The 15,670-nt window shown below is 55.8% G+C and overlaps 1 protein-coding gene across 1 annotated transcript in view; it reads left to right on the forward strand.

Moving 5' to 3' along the window:
• Window positions 1-15,535, forward strand: part of CASTOR2 (cytosolic arginine sensor for mTORC1 subunit 2) — a 79,558-nt gene extending 64,023 nt beyond the window's left edge. Inside the window, exons 5-11 of the mRNA XM_007468883.1 lie at window positions 8,144-8,337; window positions 9,022-9,154; window positions 9,666-9,789; window positions 10,504-10,614; window positions 11,065-11,147; window positions 15,197-15,291; window positions 15,372-15,535. Coding sequence (XP_007468945.1) covers window positions 8,144-8,337; window positions 9,022-9,154; window positions 9,666-9,789; window positions 10,504-10,614; window positions 11,065-11,147; window positions 15,197-15,291; window positions 15,372-15,437 — 806 coding nt within the window. The 3' untranslated portion in view covers window positions 15,438-15,535. The remainder of the gene's footprint in view (window positions 1-8,143; window positions 8,338-9,021; window positions 9,155-9,665; window positions 9,790-10,503; window positions 10,615-11,064; window positions 11,148-15,196; window positions 15,292-15,371) is intronic.
• The last annotated feature ends 135 nt before the right edge of the window (window positions 15,536-15,670 follow it).

Consider the following 15,670-nt stretch of genomic DNA (forward strand, 5'->3'; position numbering starts at 1 on the left):
ATGGGGCAGACCCCACTGGAGGCCCTGCCCCTTCGCCAAAGACACCTGTGTCGTCATTCATTCATTCATCAGAATTTTCTTTTTTTTTAATATTTATTTATTCAGTTGCACCAGGTCTTAGTTGCAGCAGGGGGGCTCCTCAGTTGTGGCTTGAGGGCTCCTTAGTTGTGGCATGCCAACTGTTAGTTGTCGCACGCATGTGGGATCTAGTGCCCTGACCATTGGGAGTGTGGAGTCTTAGCCACTGCGCCACCAGGGAAGTCCCCCATCAGACATTTCATGAGCACAGGAACCACAGACCGGAATTTTGCCTTAGCCACAACTCACATGAAGAATGTCTGCTCAGGCAACCCAAGCACATGTTTATTTTCTCATGGGCATTCAGGCCTTCACGCAGAACTGCTGAGAATCAGGGCACCTCGGATGTAGAAGGAACACCCCCAGAGTGTCTATTCTCTGGGAAGGGATATTCTATGTAATCCACCTCCCCAGACCAGTATCTCTGACTAACTCTCTACCTCTGAAGGCAGCAGGTAAGAAAACTCCTTGAGCAGGGAGAGCAGGAGGCTACGGGACCTGGGGAGCCAGTTCTGCTGGTCCTGGAAGGCTGTGTTTGCAGGAATTGTCAGTAACCAGGGAGCTGTCCTTTGGCTGAGCAGAGTGTCGGGTTATTCTGAGCCAGCCCCGGGTAGCGGGGGGAGGGGGGGCAGTATTTGCTGAGCACCTGCTACGTGCCGGCATCTTGCTGAGCCCTGGAGATGTAGCGGAATGAGAGACCCCACCTCCGACCCTATGAGCCTCAGGGCCTGCCAGCTAATTACACCATTAATTGTGGAGCTGCCATTGGGGTGGGTGCTGTGCAAGGAGGGTGTGGATGCTGCGAGAGCAAGTCACAGAGGATACCCCGCCGTGCAGGAGACCCCACAGGAGAGGCCCTCGAAATAGGAAGCAAGACCAGAGCTGAGTCTTGGAGCTCCACTCCCACCCCTCCGCCAGTCAACATAGATTAACGCATTTTACCAGCCCTGCCGGTGCCTCTGTCTGCAGACACTGTGCTAAACACTGGAAACGACTCTGACAGTCCTCACTTTATAGATGAGGAAGCTGAAGCGCAGCCGTGTGGTGTGCAGCCTGCCCAAGGCCTCGCCACTGGTGTCATTTATGCATGTTTCCATGGGCCAGGCCCCGGACAGGGTAAGGCAGGGCGGACCAGGGGTGTAAGGACGGAGCCTCAGCTCCTAAGGGACTTACAGACCCTGAGGTTCCCTAGAACAGTAAACAATGGAGGCGAAGTCTCGATCTGCCTCTCCCTGAACCTTTCTGAGTGGCTGGAATGGAGCCGGTGACAAAGGGGTCATCGGCTTACTCTTTAGTACAGGGTAGGTAGGACGTGGGGAAGCAGGTTTAAATTATTAGCCCAGGAGGGGCCCAGCCGCTCTGTGACTTCTGAGCCAGGGTCTCACTTCCAGGCCATGACTCCTGGTCAGCACGTCAGGCTGCTTGGATATCCATCGTTACCAGAGAAAAAACTGTGCACATAGATTTAAGTAGTAAGTATCTCTCGCGCTTACACTGTGGAGCCACAGGGGAAAACCATACAAAGTAAGACTCCCGTTCCCCCTCCGCCACTCTTAACTGTTAACTGGGGCCCAGCAGAGACGTATCACCTCCTGGGATCATTCCAGTGGCCTGAAGGGTAAAGAGTGGTGACCCATTTTACAGGTGAGGAAGCCGCCATTTACGTGCCCAGAGTCGCTGTGAGTGACAGAGGGGCATTTGAAGCAGGAAGTGCTTTCAGGGTGGTTCCAGCCGAAATGAAGAGAAAGTGCTGCTGAGAAGTGGTGGTTCCCAGCAGACCAAGGTCACAGGAGCAGCTGGGAAAAAGGGGGCAGGCCCAGGGCAGTCTGCTCTCAGAGGGCAGGATTTGGGGTGGGGTGGAGGCTGCAGTGAGAGGTAGTGATGCTGAGTTTTACCCTCTCACCTTGCTTCCGGGGGCGTTCTCTCAGGAGACTCCTCTTCAGAAAGGGAGTCTGGTCTTGTGGCTGCCCCGGTGTGACCAGGGAGGGATGCTGGCTGTGTCACACTGTATGAAGGATGGTGCCCCGTCTCCCAGCTCTGCAAATGTTGCTTCTCACCCAAGGGCTTCCCTTGGCCACTGTTAACATCAGCCAGGGTACGTTGATTATTGTTTGCCAACAGTTATCTCCGTTGTAAAGCTTTTATGGTTAGAAACCAGCAGCTGTCTGCGATTCACTTGTACGTAAGATGCTGGACCTTTCCTGGGAGGGAGGGGCGATTGTCAGTGACATTAACCAGACAGCTCCTTGTTCGTAGTGGAATTTTAGAGGTTCTTGGCTCAAATGGGTGCTGTGTGTCTGTGTGGCCAACAGAAGGGAGGTGCTTGTGCGTATTTTGAGCTTTTACATATTTAATGAGCACTTACTTTGTGCAATGCTAGGTGTTCTCAGGGACCCAAAATAACAGGAGCAGTAGCGCCTGCCCTGACCTCTGGGTAGTGAGCAGAATCCCAAGTTTGCAGTTAGAGGGGCCCAGTGCACATCGGGGGGCCCCCCCACCTGTCACAGTCCCCTTATGTGTGTCAGTGTGATCTGTAGCACACTTGGGGCTTGGTGCCATGATTGGTCGAAAGATGGAAGGAGGAGGATGTCGAGAAGTAACTCCTGGCCTCACCCATGGCTGAGGGGAAGACCCAGGTTCTGTCCAGCCTCTGCTACCTTCTGGGCAAGTTACTCACTGACCTGGGGCCTCCGTGGCCTCGTCCCTAACACAGGGTCACCTCCTTCCCTCCCTCCCAGTTTTGTAAGGTGTGCGTGTGGCCATATGACGTGCATCAGGGAGTCACGTGCCACCTCCACTTTGCATGTCCACCAGGGCAAACAGTGCAGTGCCCATCAGCACTCCCTGCATCTCCCGCCTAGCTCTGAGCTCCTAATTTACTAATTCAGTAATACCCCCAGCAGGGGTCCCCTCTGCACGAGGTCCAGGTCAGTTAAGGAGCTCGGATCCCAGTCGGGGCCAGTTCTTAACTGTCCCCTGAAGCCGACCCCTCCCTCCCGGTGAGCACTGATGGGGGATGATGCACACCTGACTTTGGAGCATCTCCCGCATTGTGTAAAATAACAGCCTGGCAGCTCAGCCTGGAGCTGAGATTACATCTGCCAGGATGGGAGGAGGGGTAGACCTTGAGGATGGGGTGCCTGCTGCAGGGAGGGCTGCTTCCCTGGAGAGTCCCCCGCATCATTCCCATGACACCCCAGCTCCCGCCCACCCACCCCCTTCCCTCGACCTCTCCAGGGCTGGCAAAGTCCTTCCCACGAGGTCTCCATATTCTATACCCCCAGGTGTGGATATTTCGCCGTGTTGACCTGTAGTGTATATGCTTCTTATCTTTTCATTCCACTCCGTATAATTTCCCAGTATCAGATAGCCTTCAAAAGTGTGTTTTCCCGATACTCTTTATATTTTGACAGTTTTCAGACTTGCACAACCGTTGAGAGCCTACAATTAACACCCCTGTTCCCTCCACCTGAAACTAGACTTGCCGGCTGGTCACCTTTGAGGACAACTGTTTGCACTTCTTGTCCATAAACAGTGCACACATACATTTATTATTTAATGGACCACTTGAAACTAAGACCTCAGGACAGCTCACCCTGAATACCTGAGCCTGTATCAGCTAAGAATAAAAGCCCTCTCCTACTTACCACACCTACAGAATGAGACATTAATTGCATAATTAATACCTACCATAAATTTTATATTCTGATTTCCTTCATGATTGGAAAATGTGTTTCATAGCTGGAAAACCTGTTTTTTAAACAGATGCATAGTATTCTGTCACAGATGAACTGTGGTTCGTCTACCTGGCCCTGGCGTTGACTTTTTGGTAGCTCCCAGGTCTTTGTCTTAAATCCTTTTGGGTTGAACGTTCATACCCATAACTTTTTCTTTGTCCCATGTGTAACTACTCCTTTACAGTGAAACTGTACATGTTTAAACTCTTGATATATTTTTCCCCAACTTCTATCCAGAAACCAACAAAACTCCCAGCAGCAGCATTATAACAGAAAGGCTCTGGCACTTGGCAAGCCCTCGGACGCCAGGCACTTAGCTATGCGCTTGATGGGGATTATCCCATTTAATCCTCCAAGCATCTTCTGGAGTCTATCCTGATTTCATCAGCCCAAAATTTGAAAACTAAGAAACCAAGAGGTGGTGATTTCATTCAGAGTCACACAGCCAGGACACAACCTGCCCACCTGACCCCAGGACCCCTGACCCTGCTGCAGGCAGGGTGGGAGAAGCCTGACAAACTGTGCAGAGGACGTGACCACTTAGCACAGGGAACCGCAGGTCCTGCAGCCGGAAATGGGGGACTCCTGGGGAGGTGGGGTGGGCTACCAGCAACAGAGCTGCCGACTTGCTTTCTGGGAGGTGGCAAGCGCCCTCAGAGATCCGCCAGGGAGCGTCCTCAGCTCTGATAGGCTATCTTTAGGGTCTTGGATGATGGGCAGTGACAGTATTAATAATCCGTTTCAGTCTTGGGATGTGTCTACCTTTCCTCTAGGGGAGAGCAAGCTGGCTCCCTCCTGGCAGCTCCTGGTGACCCAGCCCCCAGCCCCGCAGTGGCACCTCGGGCACCCTAAGGCTTGGCCTGGGTGCCGATGGGACCAGGCAGGCCTTCCCTCACCCTCGGAGTGCCAGGGCAGCATTTGGGGTCCCTGGGGCCAGAAGCAGCGAGCACTGTGGTCTCCAGCTGCTTTGCTGCTCTGACAAAGCTCACCCTTCTGGAAGCTTCAGAGAGGTGACCACTGACCCGGGGCTGACCTCCCTCTCAGTCCAGGCCTGCTGCTTGAAGCACCTCAGTGGGTTCCATCCAGGACTGAGAGCCGGGACCCACCCCCACTCACCGGCCGCCCAAACTCTGAGTAGCATTTGGATTGAGCTGAAATCCTCTGGGCAGTGGCAGCCTGCAGGCTGCCCGCCATCCCCCACCCGCCCACTTCTGCCCCCATTTCCAGTCGGCCTCAGGCCTGCGTTTCCCGGCAGGACCTGTCCAAACCCGCTGAGAGACTCCTCGGAGCAGAGCCTTGGTACCCTAGCACCCCCTAAAAATGCACATACCCCAGCGCTTTGTGGACTTGGAGGGAATGGCCTTCGCCATTGTATCAGCAGCAGCTTCCCAGCAGCCTCCGCTGCAGAGGACGGAGCCAGGGTTAGAGTTTGTCACTGTCTGAGCCCAAAGCCTGTGTTTTTTGCCACCACCCTCATGTGCTCGCCGAGGACCCCACTGCTAAAGATCAGGCCCCAGTGGATTGTGGAACTCAGGTGGGGGCCAGAGGGCAGGCCTGAGGCTGGGGTAGCAGAGGCTCCACCTGCCAGGTGAAGGCCTTACAGGGCCAGTGGAACCACGGTGTCAGAACTGGGACATTGGGACCTCAGCTGCCCGGACACCCCCCGCAACTTTACAGTCCTGAAGCTAATCCCTGCAAGAGGGGTTTTCGCGACACCCCACCACGGGCTGGTGGCGGGGCGGGTCTGGACAGACGTGCCACGGTGCCAGAATGAGGTGCCCTCCCCATTTACTGCACCGTGACCTTGAGCCAGTCAGCTTCCCTCTCTGCGCCTCAGTTTCCTATTCTGTGAAATGGGGCAGGGACTGACTTCTGAGCCAGATCTATAAGCAAATGGACAGCGTTCTGCACTGCTGGACTAAGAATTCAGAGAAGTTGGCAGTGTCTGGGGATGACACTGGCTCCCCCGGGCCCTCTGCCTGATCCTGGGAAGCCGGGTATAGGAGCGTGGGATGATGTCGAAGGCCACCCTCCACCTGGGGTCTGGCATGTGACCAAGCCCTGACCACAGAGACTGAGCTGGGGTGGGGGGGGGCGGGGGGAGCAGAGAAGGTCGATGGGTAGGAACAGGGGCCTGGGCAGAGCAGAGGGGCAGGGACAGCTGCCACATCCCTCCTCATCCATTCTTTTGGAGCCTCCGTGTGCCTCTCAGGCGCTGAGAATAGCAGAAAACAAAGCCGATGGAGACAATCGCCCCAGGGCGCTGGCATGCTAGTGAGGCCAATTGTAGACTTGAACTAGCCGCTCACTCCACGCGGCCATGGTAATTTAAAGGAACCAAAATTAAATACAACTTAAAATTGTATTTCTTCTGTAGCACTGACCACATTTCAAGTGCTCCGTTGCCACATGGGGTAAGTGGCTTTGGACGGTGTAGGTATAGACCATATCTATCATCCCAGAAAGCCCTCTGGGGCAATGCTGGTTCCCAGCGGCACGAGGACTTTGGCTTTTACTCCAGAGAACGTGGAAAGCCACTGGGCAGTTTTGAGTTGTGAGGAGCTTGGAACAGGCAGGCAGAGGCAGGTTCACAAAAGCTGACATGGTCCTGATGTGTTAGCATGCGGTGATGGAAAGGACCCCTCCAGAATTTTCCTAAGAAGGCTTTTGGGGTTCTGCCCTAATGAAAAGTGAAATTAAAATCTTCTATTAAGTATATTTATTAATATTTTATTTATTAGTATATTAAAATGGTGCTTCAGATGACAGCCCATCAAGGCACCCTGGCCTTCGGTGGCTCCTGGGGCTGTCTTTGCTTAAGATGGCAGGGTTGGGGGCTCACAACACTGCCCCCAGGAAATCCCCTCCATGGCCAGTTCCAGACCCCTTGGAATTTCAGAATTGAACTGGGACACTCAGTTCTGGGGAGCGTGTTTCCTCTGGCGGTCCTGGGGCTGAGAAGTCTCTCTTCTGACACCCCAGATGACAAGTGAAGAGACTAGATGTGGAAGCCTGCGATCAGGCTTTCCTCCTGCCTCCCCCACTCCCAAACCCCTTCCCTTCTCTGGGAAGCAGCCTACCTCTCCAGCCAGCCTGGCAGAGGACTGGCCCCTCTCAGCCAGCAGGGCCAATGGGCTCTGTAGGCTGTGGTTGCCATGACGACCTTAGCTGGGCAGGTAGGAGCCTGGGTGAGGCTTCCGGAGCCATCTTGCTGAGGCCAGCACAGCCCAGCCCAGCTTCCCTCGGGCAGCATCATGATCATCACAGCCCCCTTAACTCACCAGTGTCCAGGCCCCTCCTCTTAGCGGCCCCCTTGTTAGGGACCTGGCCCTTCTTCCCATGTGGTGCCCAGCATAGAGCATAAGGGTCTGTTTATAAGTCAGATCTGGGTTTGAATCCTGGCTCTGTTATTCCCTGTCTAAGTGATCTTGGGTAAGTCACCAGCCCCTCAGAGCTCTGGTTTGTCACATGTATGGGGTGAAATAACAGTTCTGGTATGGGGTGGGTTCGAGCAGGCAACCGTGATGCGTGGAGAGTTCCATGTTGCAACCTGTGCTCCGTTCTGTGGCTGCCTGTCCATGCAGCCATGCACATGTGTGTACCATGTCCCGTGCACAGCCTCCCCTGGGTACTCTTTCTGCAAGACGGGGTGGAAGGATGGTCTTTGTGAGCTAGTCAAGGAGACTGGGCGATCACTGCCGCTCCGAACCTCCCCCACCCTGCCCCTGCCGGTGCCCCCGCCCCCAGGATCCCCAGGCTCTCAGGAGGGACTTGGGTGGCAGTCACTGCCCACTGGAAGGTGGCAACCTCAGGAGGCCTTCTGGAGCTGAATGTGCTTCCAGAGGAGCCTGAAGTACAGGTCTAATTGAAGCAGGGAGAAAAATCCCAGGCCCCCCCGCACCCTGTCTTCTCCTGGCCTCCCCTCTACCCCCCAGCCCCTGGGAGGTTCCTGGGAACCCAGTTTGAAAACCATGGGACCCGGTCCACCAGTATAAGGTGGTGATGGTAGCACCTGGTACCCAGAAAGGAAGTGAAAACCAGAAATAACAAAACTGTTACTGCTGAGTACTCATCACTTCACAGCTGGGAAAACTGAGGCCCAGCACAGATTAAACCCCTTGTTCCCATGGTCCCTGCCCTGCTGAGCTGCCTGGCACATCCAGAGTCCTCTGAGAGCCTTCCCTGCTCAGTCCTCCCAGGATGGGACCTTTAAGGACGATCTCAGCCTCCTTTGACAGATGAGGGCGCTAAGGCCCAGAGGGCGGGCTGGCCGAGGTCACCAGCTGGGGCCCATCAGTCATAAGCCGGGCTTCTGTGTCCCCCTCCAGAGCTGCCCTCCTCGGAACACCTGAGTGTGGCCGACGCCACCTGGCTGGCCCTCAACGTGGTGTCGGGTGGTGGCAGCTTCTCCAGCTCCCAGCCCATCGGTGTGACCAAGATCGCCAAGTCGGTCATCGCCCCGCTGGCCGATCAGAACATCTCTGTGTTCATGCTGTCCACCTACCAGACGGACTTCATCTTGGTGAGCGAGCGGCAGCCCACGCCCAGGCAACATGGGCACCCCCTCGGATGTGGTCTACAAAGTTTGTGCCTCTCCCCGCCGTTTCGTGATCAGCTCAGAGAGAGGTCAAGGGTACCTTAGGGTCCTCAGTCCAGTGTCAGCATGGCCCTGGCTAGCCTCTAGCCCCACCCACTGCCTGTCCTTTGTGTGGACCATGCTGGGTTTAAGCTGGAGGCCAGGAAGTGAGGGCTGGGGGCGCGTGTGGGCGGGATGCCCTCCTAGCTGGATGTCTGGCTCCCCCAATTCCATACCCCTCCCCTGGGGTGGCAAGTGTGTCTGGCCGTGGAGCCAGCGGTATTTCCTGGCTACCGTGTTATTCATGCTCTCTCCCATAGGGCGTGGCCACCCTGGAGAGTCCTCCCAGGCCAGGGACAGGTGTGGCCACCACACACAAGAGGGAGTGGGGGAGGGGACCTGCACCTCCTGGCCCTCGGCACGGTGTCTTCTCCCCTCTGCATCCTCCCTGCTGCCCCTGGGGAGGCATGTGCCCCTGGTCCAGGCTCCCGTCCCCAACCAGGACAGCGGGAGGCAAGGACAGGGGAAGCTCGTTCTGGGGACAGAATCTCAGAGTGAAGGGGCTGGTGACCCCAGGCCCACTCCATCCAGGGACCATGGTACACTCACTCTTTGACTCCCCGTCCCCAGGTGCGTGAGCGGGACCTGCCCTTCGTTACCCACACCTTATCATCAGAGTTCACCATCCTGCGGGTCGTCAATGGCGAGACAGTGGCAGCCGAGAACCTCGGCATCACCAACGGCTTCGTGAAGCCCAAGATAGGTGAGTTGGGGGATGGGGGAGGGTTGTGCAGAGAGACCTCAAGAAATTACCAGGTCCTGCCCCAGGGCAGCCCCATTCTCAGAGCATCAGTTGAGGGCCAGGCATAACACGGTACAACAGTCCTGATCAGACTCTGTTCCCAAGGTCTAGCCAGGGCAGTGGATGTGGATGCAGGCAGCAATGGCCAAGACCACTTCTGACCCAGTCCAGGCTGTCAGGCCAGGCCTCCCAGAGGCAGTGACTCTCAAGCTGAAGCTTGGAGCACAAGTAGGAGCTAAACCCGGTGGTGAAGGTTGGGAAGGGCGTTCCAGGCAGGCGGCATGGCATGTGCGGGGGCCTGGGGGTGGGGCTGGAGGCTGGAGAAGCGACAGGGGCCAGGTCTTGCAGGGCCTGCAGCCGGCCTCCCCAGAACAGCTGCTGGCTGGCCCCACCCCTCTTCCTGGGCCCTCTCCTGCCCCACGATGCTCCTCTCCCCCCGGCCTCAGCGCCCCTTGCCTTTGTGCTCTCACAGTCCAGAGGCCCGTCATCCACCCACTGTCCAGCCCGAGCAACAGGTTCTGTGTCACCAGCCTGGACCCGGACACACTGCCTGCTGTTGCCACACTCCTCATGGATGTCATGTTCTACTCCAACGGGTAGGGCCTCCTCGGGTGCAAGGGGCTGCAGGGTGGCCAAGGGGAGACACGGCTCTGTCTAGTAGCCCCAGTCTGAGGGGGGAGGCACAGACCTGCCCTGGGAGCTCGTTTGAGAAGCAAGACATGGCTGTACCCCAGATCCCCATTCTAAGAGGGGAAAATGGCGTTCCTTGGTGAAGCCCTAGGCCCACATGTGGATATAATAAACACCCCACTGTCACCTGAGCTCCTAGGGCAAGCCCAGTCATTTGAAGAGCTGGGAACTCAGGTTTTTTCATTTGGTGGACGACAGCTTTGCATTTTTCCTCAGGGCAGATTGTAAGTTTTGGCCAACACCAAGTGGAGCGGGGCCAGGGGCCAGTGAGCCGACAGTGACCATAGACTGTGCCCTGACATGTGGGCCGTCACAGGGACCGAGAAGCACCCCCCAGGAAGGGGCAAGTGTAGCCTGTGCCGAGGGCGGGATGGGTCTCCAGAAATGTGAAGTGCGGTGCTCATCTCTGTGGATACGCCGTGGAATCGTCCACACCTCACAGATGCAGAGACCGATGCAGGCAGTGCCTCAGGGTCCGCCAGCAAGGCAGGATCAGAGCCAGGACTTGGCCCGTGCTCTCCCCAGCACCCCTAGGCTGATGGGCGGGGCGGGGGGCCTGATGGAGCTTGGGCTGCGGCGGGGGCCCCACTCCAGCCCTCACCAGCTGCCCCGGCCCCCAGAGTGAAGGACCCCGTGGCGGCCGGCGATGACTGTGGCCACATCCGCTTCTTTTCCTTCTCCCTCATCGAGGGCTACATCTCGCTGGTGATGGACGTGCAGACCCAGCAGAGGTGAGCCGGGCCCCGGCCTGGAGCCTTGTGACGGGCTTATCACCCACTTGGTCCTCATACGTCCCTACCCCGACCCTTCATTGCGGGTGAGTGGCCCCGGCTCACAGATGACAGGCCACTCAGAGGCAAAGGCCCCAGGTCATCCAGCGCCATCCAGTGCTGTTTGTCCCTCACTCCCCCACCCCCGTCTGGAGCTTGGGGGGGGGGTGGCGGGGACGGGTTCCCTGCCCAGCCTTGCCTTCCTGCTCCCCCTACCCACCCCCAGACAAGGAAGGTGCAGAGTGAGTGCGCTGACGGCTTGGGAGAGTCCTTGGGGCCCCTGAGCTCAGGCCAGACACCCCCTTGCTCTGGCCCTACATCAGTGCCCAAGGACAGGGAATGCTCCAGGGAGGGCTGGCAGAGGGAGCACCGTTAATATCTGAGGATTAACATCGCTCGCTCCCTTTCAAGGTTTCCTAGTAATTTGTTGTTCACGAGCGCATCTGGAGAGCTCTGGAAGATGGTGCGGATTGGAGGACAGCCCCTAGGATTTGGTGAGCCCTGGGGGGCCGGGGCCGGCATTGCCGAGTGCCATGCATCTGTACCCCTGGTATAGATAGGGAGACTGAGGTCCCCACAGCCCACGCGGTCCCTTGTCCAGTGAGTGACGGGAGGCATTGGCCTCGGAGGACGGAAGAGCAGCTTCAAGCAAAGCACTCTTCTCTGTCCCCTCCCCAGTGAAAAATTAAAACCTGCTTCTTATTAGAATATTGGGAACATGATAAAAATAGAAGAGGAAAAAAACATCTCTCCTTAGTCCCACTGTTGACAGGGAATGACTGTTGTCATTTTTAATGAGGTTTTTTTTTTTTTTAACACAATTGCCAAACAGCTCACAGTAAAACTCAGACATCCCAGCCCCTCACCCTTTTCCCTGTGCAATCACAGTGACCTGATCCCCCAAGAGAAAATTCACAGGAATCCCCCAAGACTCAGTCTAGCTTCAGTTTCCACAATTGTCCAAACTGTCTTTGGTAGACAGTTTTTCCCATCAGCATATTCCAAGGGGCCACGGGTCTCAGACCCCTCGGTTAGAAGGGCCACACGGTACCGATTCTCTCGGCGCTGAGTGTAGGCTGCTGGCCCCATTGTGATGACTGCAGCGCGCCTTGTCTTGATGAGACATGATTTCTTTGGGCTAGACTTGTCAGACCCAAGACCTTGAACCCAGAAGAGGCTCTTGGTAAATCACAGGACGTTTGTTTCGGGGAGTGCCCCTCAGCTGGCCCTGATGGGATCAGTAAATCCTGATTTCCCATAGACAGAGTGCAGAATGTTCCAGATAAAGCTCAGACTGCTCCAGGGGCCGTGGGGTCAGCCCAGGGGGCTCTGCTTCTGGGACGGGACATGAAGGTGGCAGGGCATTTTGACCTGAGGGCCACAGGTCGGAGAGGGAGCCCGGTTCTGCCACCTGCCTGTGGCTTTCTCTGGGCAAGGTCACAGATAGACAGTAACTAGCAGGACGGGACAGCACCCCCTAACTTTGCTCACATCAAGGCCAAAGCCAGAGCCATCCCAGGGGCAGAACAGTAGGCTGCTTTCTGCAGTGCTAGGAAATGTACACTGAAGGCTCCTGGTCCAACCCTGGGCTCCAGCCTGTCTCTCGGGGCCACCTTCTCCACAGACCCCAGCATTTCTCCCACCCACGTTTGCTGCCCAGTTTGGGGCCGTGGGGATATGGAGACCCAGTAGCCTAGAGGCAAGTTCGCCAGTGAAGGAGGCTGAAGGAAACCAGGGTGACCTTGGGCAGGTTGCTTAACCTCTGAGCCTCAGTTTCCTAGTCTGTAAAACAAGGATGATGGTAGATCCTGCTTCAGGGTGGTGCGAAGCCCTCCATGATGTGTCAGTTACACCGAGTGCTCAGCAAGGAGCAGTTGCTGTCACTATCACATGTAAGGCTTGGAGAGGGTTGAGGAAGGGAAGGCTTCCCAGAGGAGGTGGCCCCAGAGGTGATGGGTGGATGTTAACCTGGCTGACGGGGAGGAGAGGGCAGCACCAGCAGAGGTGGGTGTGACGCAGCGGTGCCTCTCCACAGTAGAAACAGTGGAAAAGAGCCTCACTAGGTCATCACAGGCAAAGGGGCAGGCATCACTGGAGACTCGGATGAGAAGCAGGAAGTTGTGCATGTCAGTTTATCTTTAGTTGATTTACAACGTTACGTTCATTTCTGCTGTACAGCAAAGCGATTCAGTTATATATACGTATATTTGTATTCTTTTTCACATTCTTTCCCATTTTAGTTTATCACAGGGTATTGAATATAGTTCGCTGTGCTCTGCAGTAGGACCTTGTTGTTTATCCATTCTGTATGTAATAGTGTGCATCTGCTAACCCGAACCTCCCACTCCGTCCCTCCTCCAGCCCCCTCCCCCTTGGCAACCACAAGTCTGATCTCGATGTCTGAGAGTCTGTTTCTGTTTCGTAGATAGGTTCGTTTGTGCCATATTTTAGATTCCACATATAAGTGATATCACATGCTATTTGTCTTTCTCTGTCTGACTTACTTCGCTTAGTATGATTATCTCTAGGTCCATCCATGTTGCTGCAAAGGGCATTATTTCATTCTTTTTTATGGCTGAGTAGTAGTCCATTGTATATATGTACCACATCTTCTTTATCCATTCATCTGGCAGTGGACATTTAGGTTGTTTCCATGTCTTGGCTATTGTGAATAGCACTGCTATGAACATAGGGGTGCATGTATCTTTTCGAATTATAGTTTTGTCTGGGTACATGCCCAGGAGTCGGATTGCTGGATCATATGGCAAATGTATTTTTAGTTTTTTGAGGAACCTCCATACTGTTTTTCATAGTGGCGGCACCAGCCGTGTGGGAGGGTTCCCTTTTTTCCCCACCCTCTCCAGCATTTGTTATTTGTAGATTTTTTAGTGATGGCCATTCTGACCCGTGTGAGGTGGTACCTCATTGGGATAGTAGATGAAACTTGAATCGTCTTACCATCTGCAGTTGCCCTGGGCTGTTTTGAGTGGCCTCACAGGCAGGGGACACAGTGTGTGATCTAGCAGGCAGCAGCTGGATCTAGCAGGCAGCAGCTGGATCTAGCAGGCAGCAGCTGGATCTACCTTCCCGGGATGTGGAGGGTTTTAGCGCCAGGCTAATAGCTATAAATAGCCCTGCAAGAAAAATAACTTGAGAATCTGAAAGATTCTAGACTGGCGAATTCCATATGTTTTAGACCACGGTTTGCAGGAAATACGTTTTCCATCACAGCCCAGCACACACATACACAAACAATTCTACGGTTTCACAAAACTGCACTCGCTCTGGTGCTGAGCTGTCTGCCCCTCCCTTTTCTGTTGTCATTTTATGAAACACTGGTTACCAGCCTTCTAAATTGATGTCCCAAATGGGTCACCACCCACGGTTTGAAAGGCACCATTCTAGACCCTAATCTCCTACCCGCCCCCGTCTCCGCCTTGACAGAACTGAAAATGAATGTGTCTGTAGCTAAAGAATCTTAGGACACAACTGGTCTCCACCACGTAGCAGCACAGACGGTCACCAGAAGTGCAAGCACGAGGCCTGTACAGCCACCAAAGGGGCCCATGGGTCCAGCCAGGAGCCCCGGGAGACCAAGCAGAAAGCAGGAGCTTGAGAGACCTGCAGGGTCATGTCTAGGTCCCAGGGTGGGCTGACAAGCAGGACCAGGGCCGGGGAGTGAAAGGGTGCCGGGGAGGCTGGGGGTGGGGGAAGGGTGAAGCCCAGGTTGATGATGCCCAGGCTCTGGCCCCAGAATCCCATGGGGAGCTGGTGGCCAGATCTGCACTCTCCCACCCAACTGGGACAGCGCTGGGGAAATGCATCATCGCCAGAATCAGAACAGTAGCTTTGAGGGGTTGTGCTGATGGAGAGAAGAGTGGTCCTCAGATCCTGGAGGTCTTCCTGTAGGAGGAAGCTTTGCATGGTGCCTTCAAAGCGGGGAGGAGGGTGGAGGAGAGGGGAGAACCATCCCCAGGCAACCCAAAGACCACCTTATTGGCTGAGGTTTGGAGGATGCCAGAAGGCCACTGCTTTGGAGATCCAGAAGGAGAAGGAAATGGCATTCCTCGTGATCAGATGCCTGACACTGCCTTTAGGACAGGCAGGGACCTTTACCCAGTGGGGACTCCAATGAGGAAACTGAGGCTCAGAGAGAGGAAGTGACTTGGCCACGTCATCTGGCTAGAAAAGGGCGACAAAAAAGAGGGCCTGAACCCACGTCCTCTTATCGCCACGCTACCTCCAGCTCTGTTTAGGGAACTCGCAAGATGGCCAGGAAGATGAGTCCAAACTACGAGGCACGGGAAACAGGCAGAGGGTGGTCACAGTTAGACAGAAGTGGCTTCTGTGGAGCCCTGAGGATGGAAAGCTCACTGCTGGCCAAAGAGATCAGAGAAGCCTGCTGGATGGAGGGGCGGGGAGTCTCTGGGAAGCTTGCGGGTACAGGGCGGGCACTGCCAGCAGAGGGAGGGGAGAGGCCAAGGCTGTGCTGGGTGGCCGGGTGGGGAGGACGCTAAACGTGGTTCCCCGCCTCTGTCCCCAGATGAGTGCGGCATCGTGGCCCAGATCTCCGAGCCCTTAGCTGCTGCTGACATCCCCGCTTACTACATCAGTACCTTCAAGTTCGACCACGCACTGGTGAGTGTCTGGCACCGGCCCCCAGGCAGGGCAGGCCCGGCTCCAGGGCCTCACGGGTGTCTGCTTCCCACCCCTCGCAGGTACCAGAAGAAAACATCAATGGCGTCATCAGCGCCCTGAAAGTCAGCCAAGCAGAGAAGCATTAGGAGGGCCTCTTCCGCTCCTCCCCGTCTGCCCCCCAGGCCTGGGCCCAGCCCCACCCTGAAGATTCTTCTCGCGGTATTTCTCAACAGACTGGAAAATCGGACACGCCCCTGATGGCTGACCCCGCCAGGCCTGTGGCCCAAGCCAAGCCCTCCCCGTGCCCTCCTGCCTTCCTGGAGCCCCCAGGCCCCCCAGAGAACCCCCCCCCCCCCCCCCCTCCCCCCCCCCCCCCCCC

Source organism: Lipotes vexillifer, unplaced genomic scaffold (assembly GCF_000442215.2).
Source record: "Lipotes vexillifer unplaced genomic scaffold, Lipotes_vexillifer_v1.1 scaffold12, whole genome shotgun sequence".
Classification (NCBI taxonomy): domain Eukaryota; kingdom Metazoa; phylum Chordata; class Mammalia; order Artiodactyla; family Lipotidae; genus Lipotes; species Lipotes vexillifer.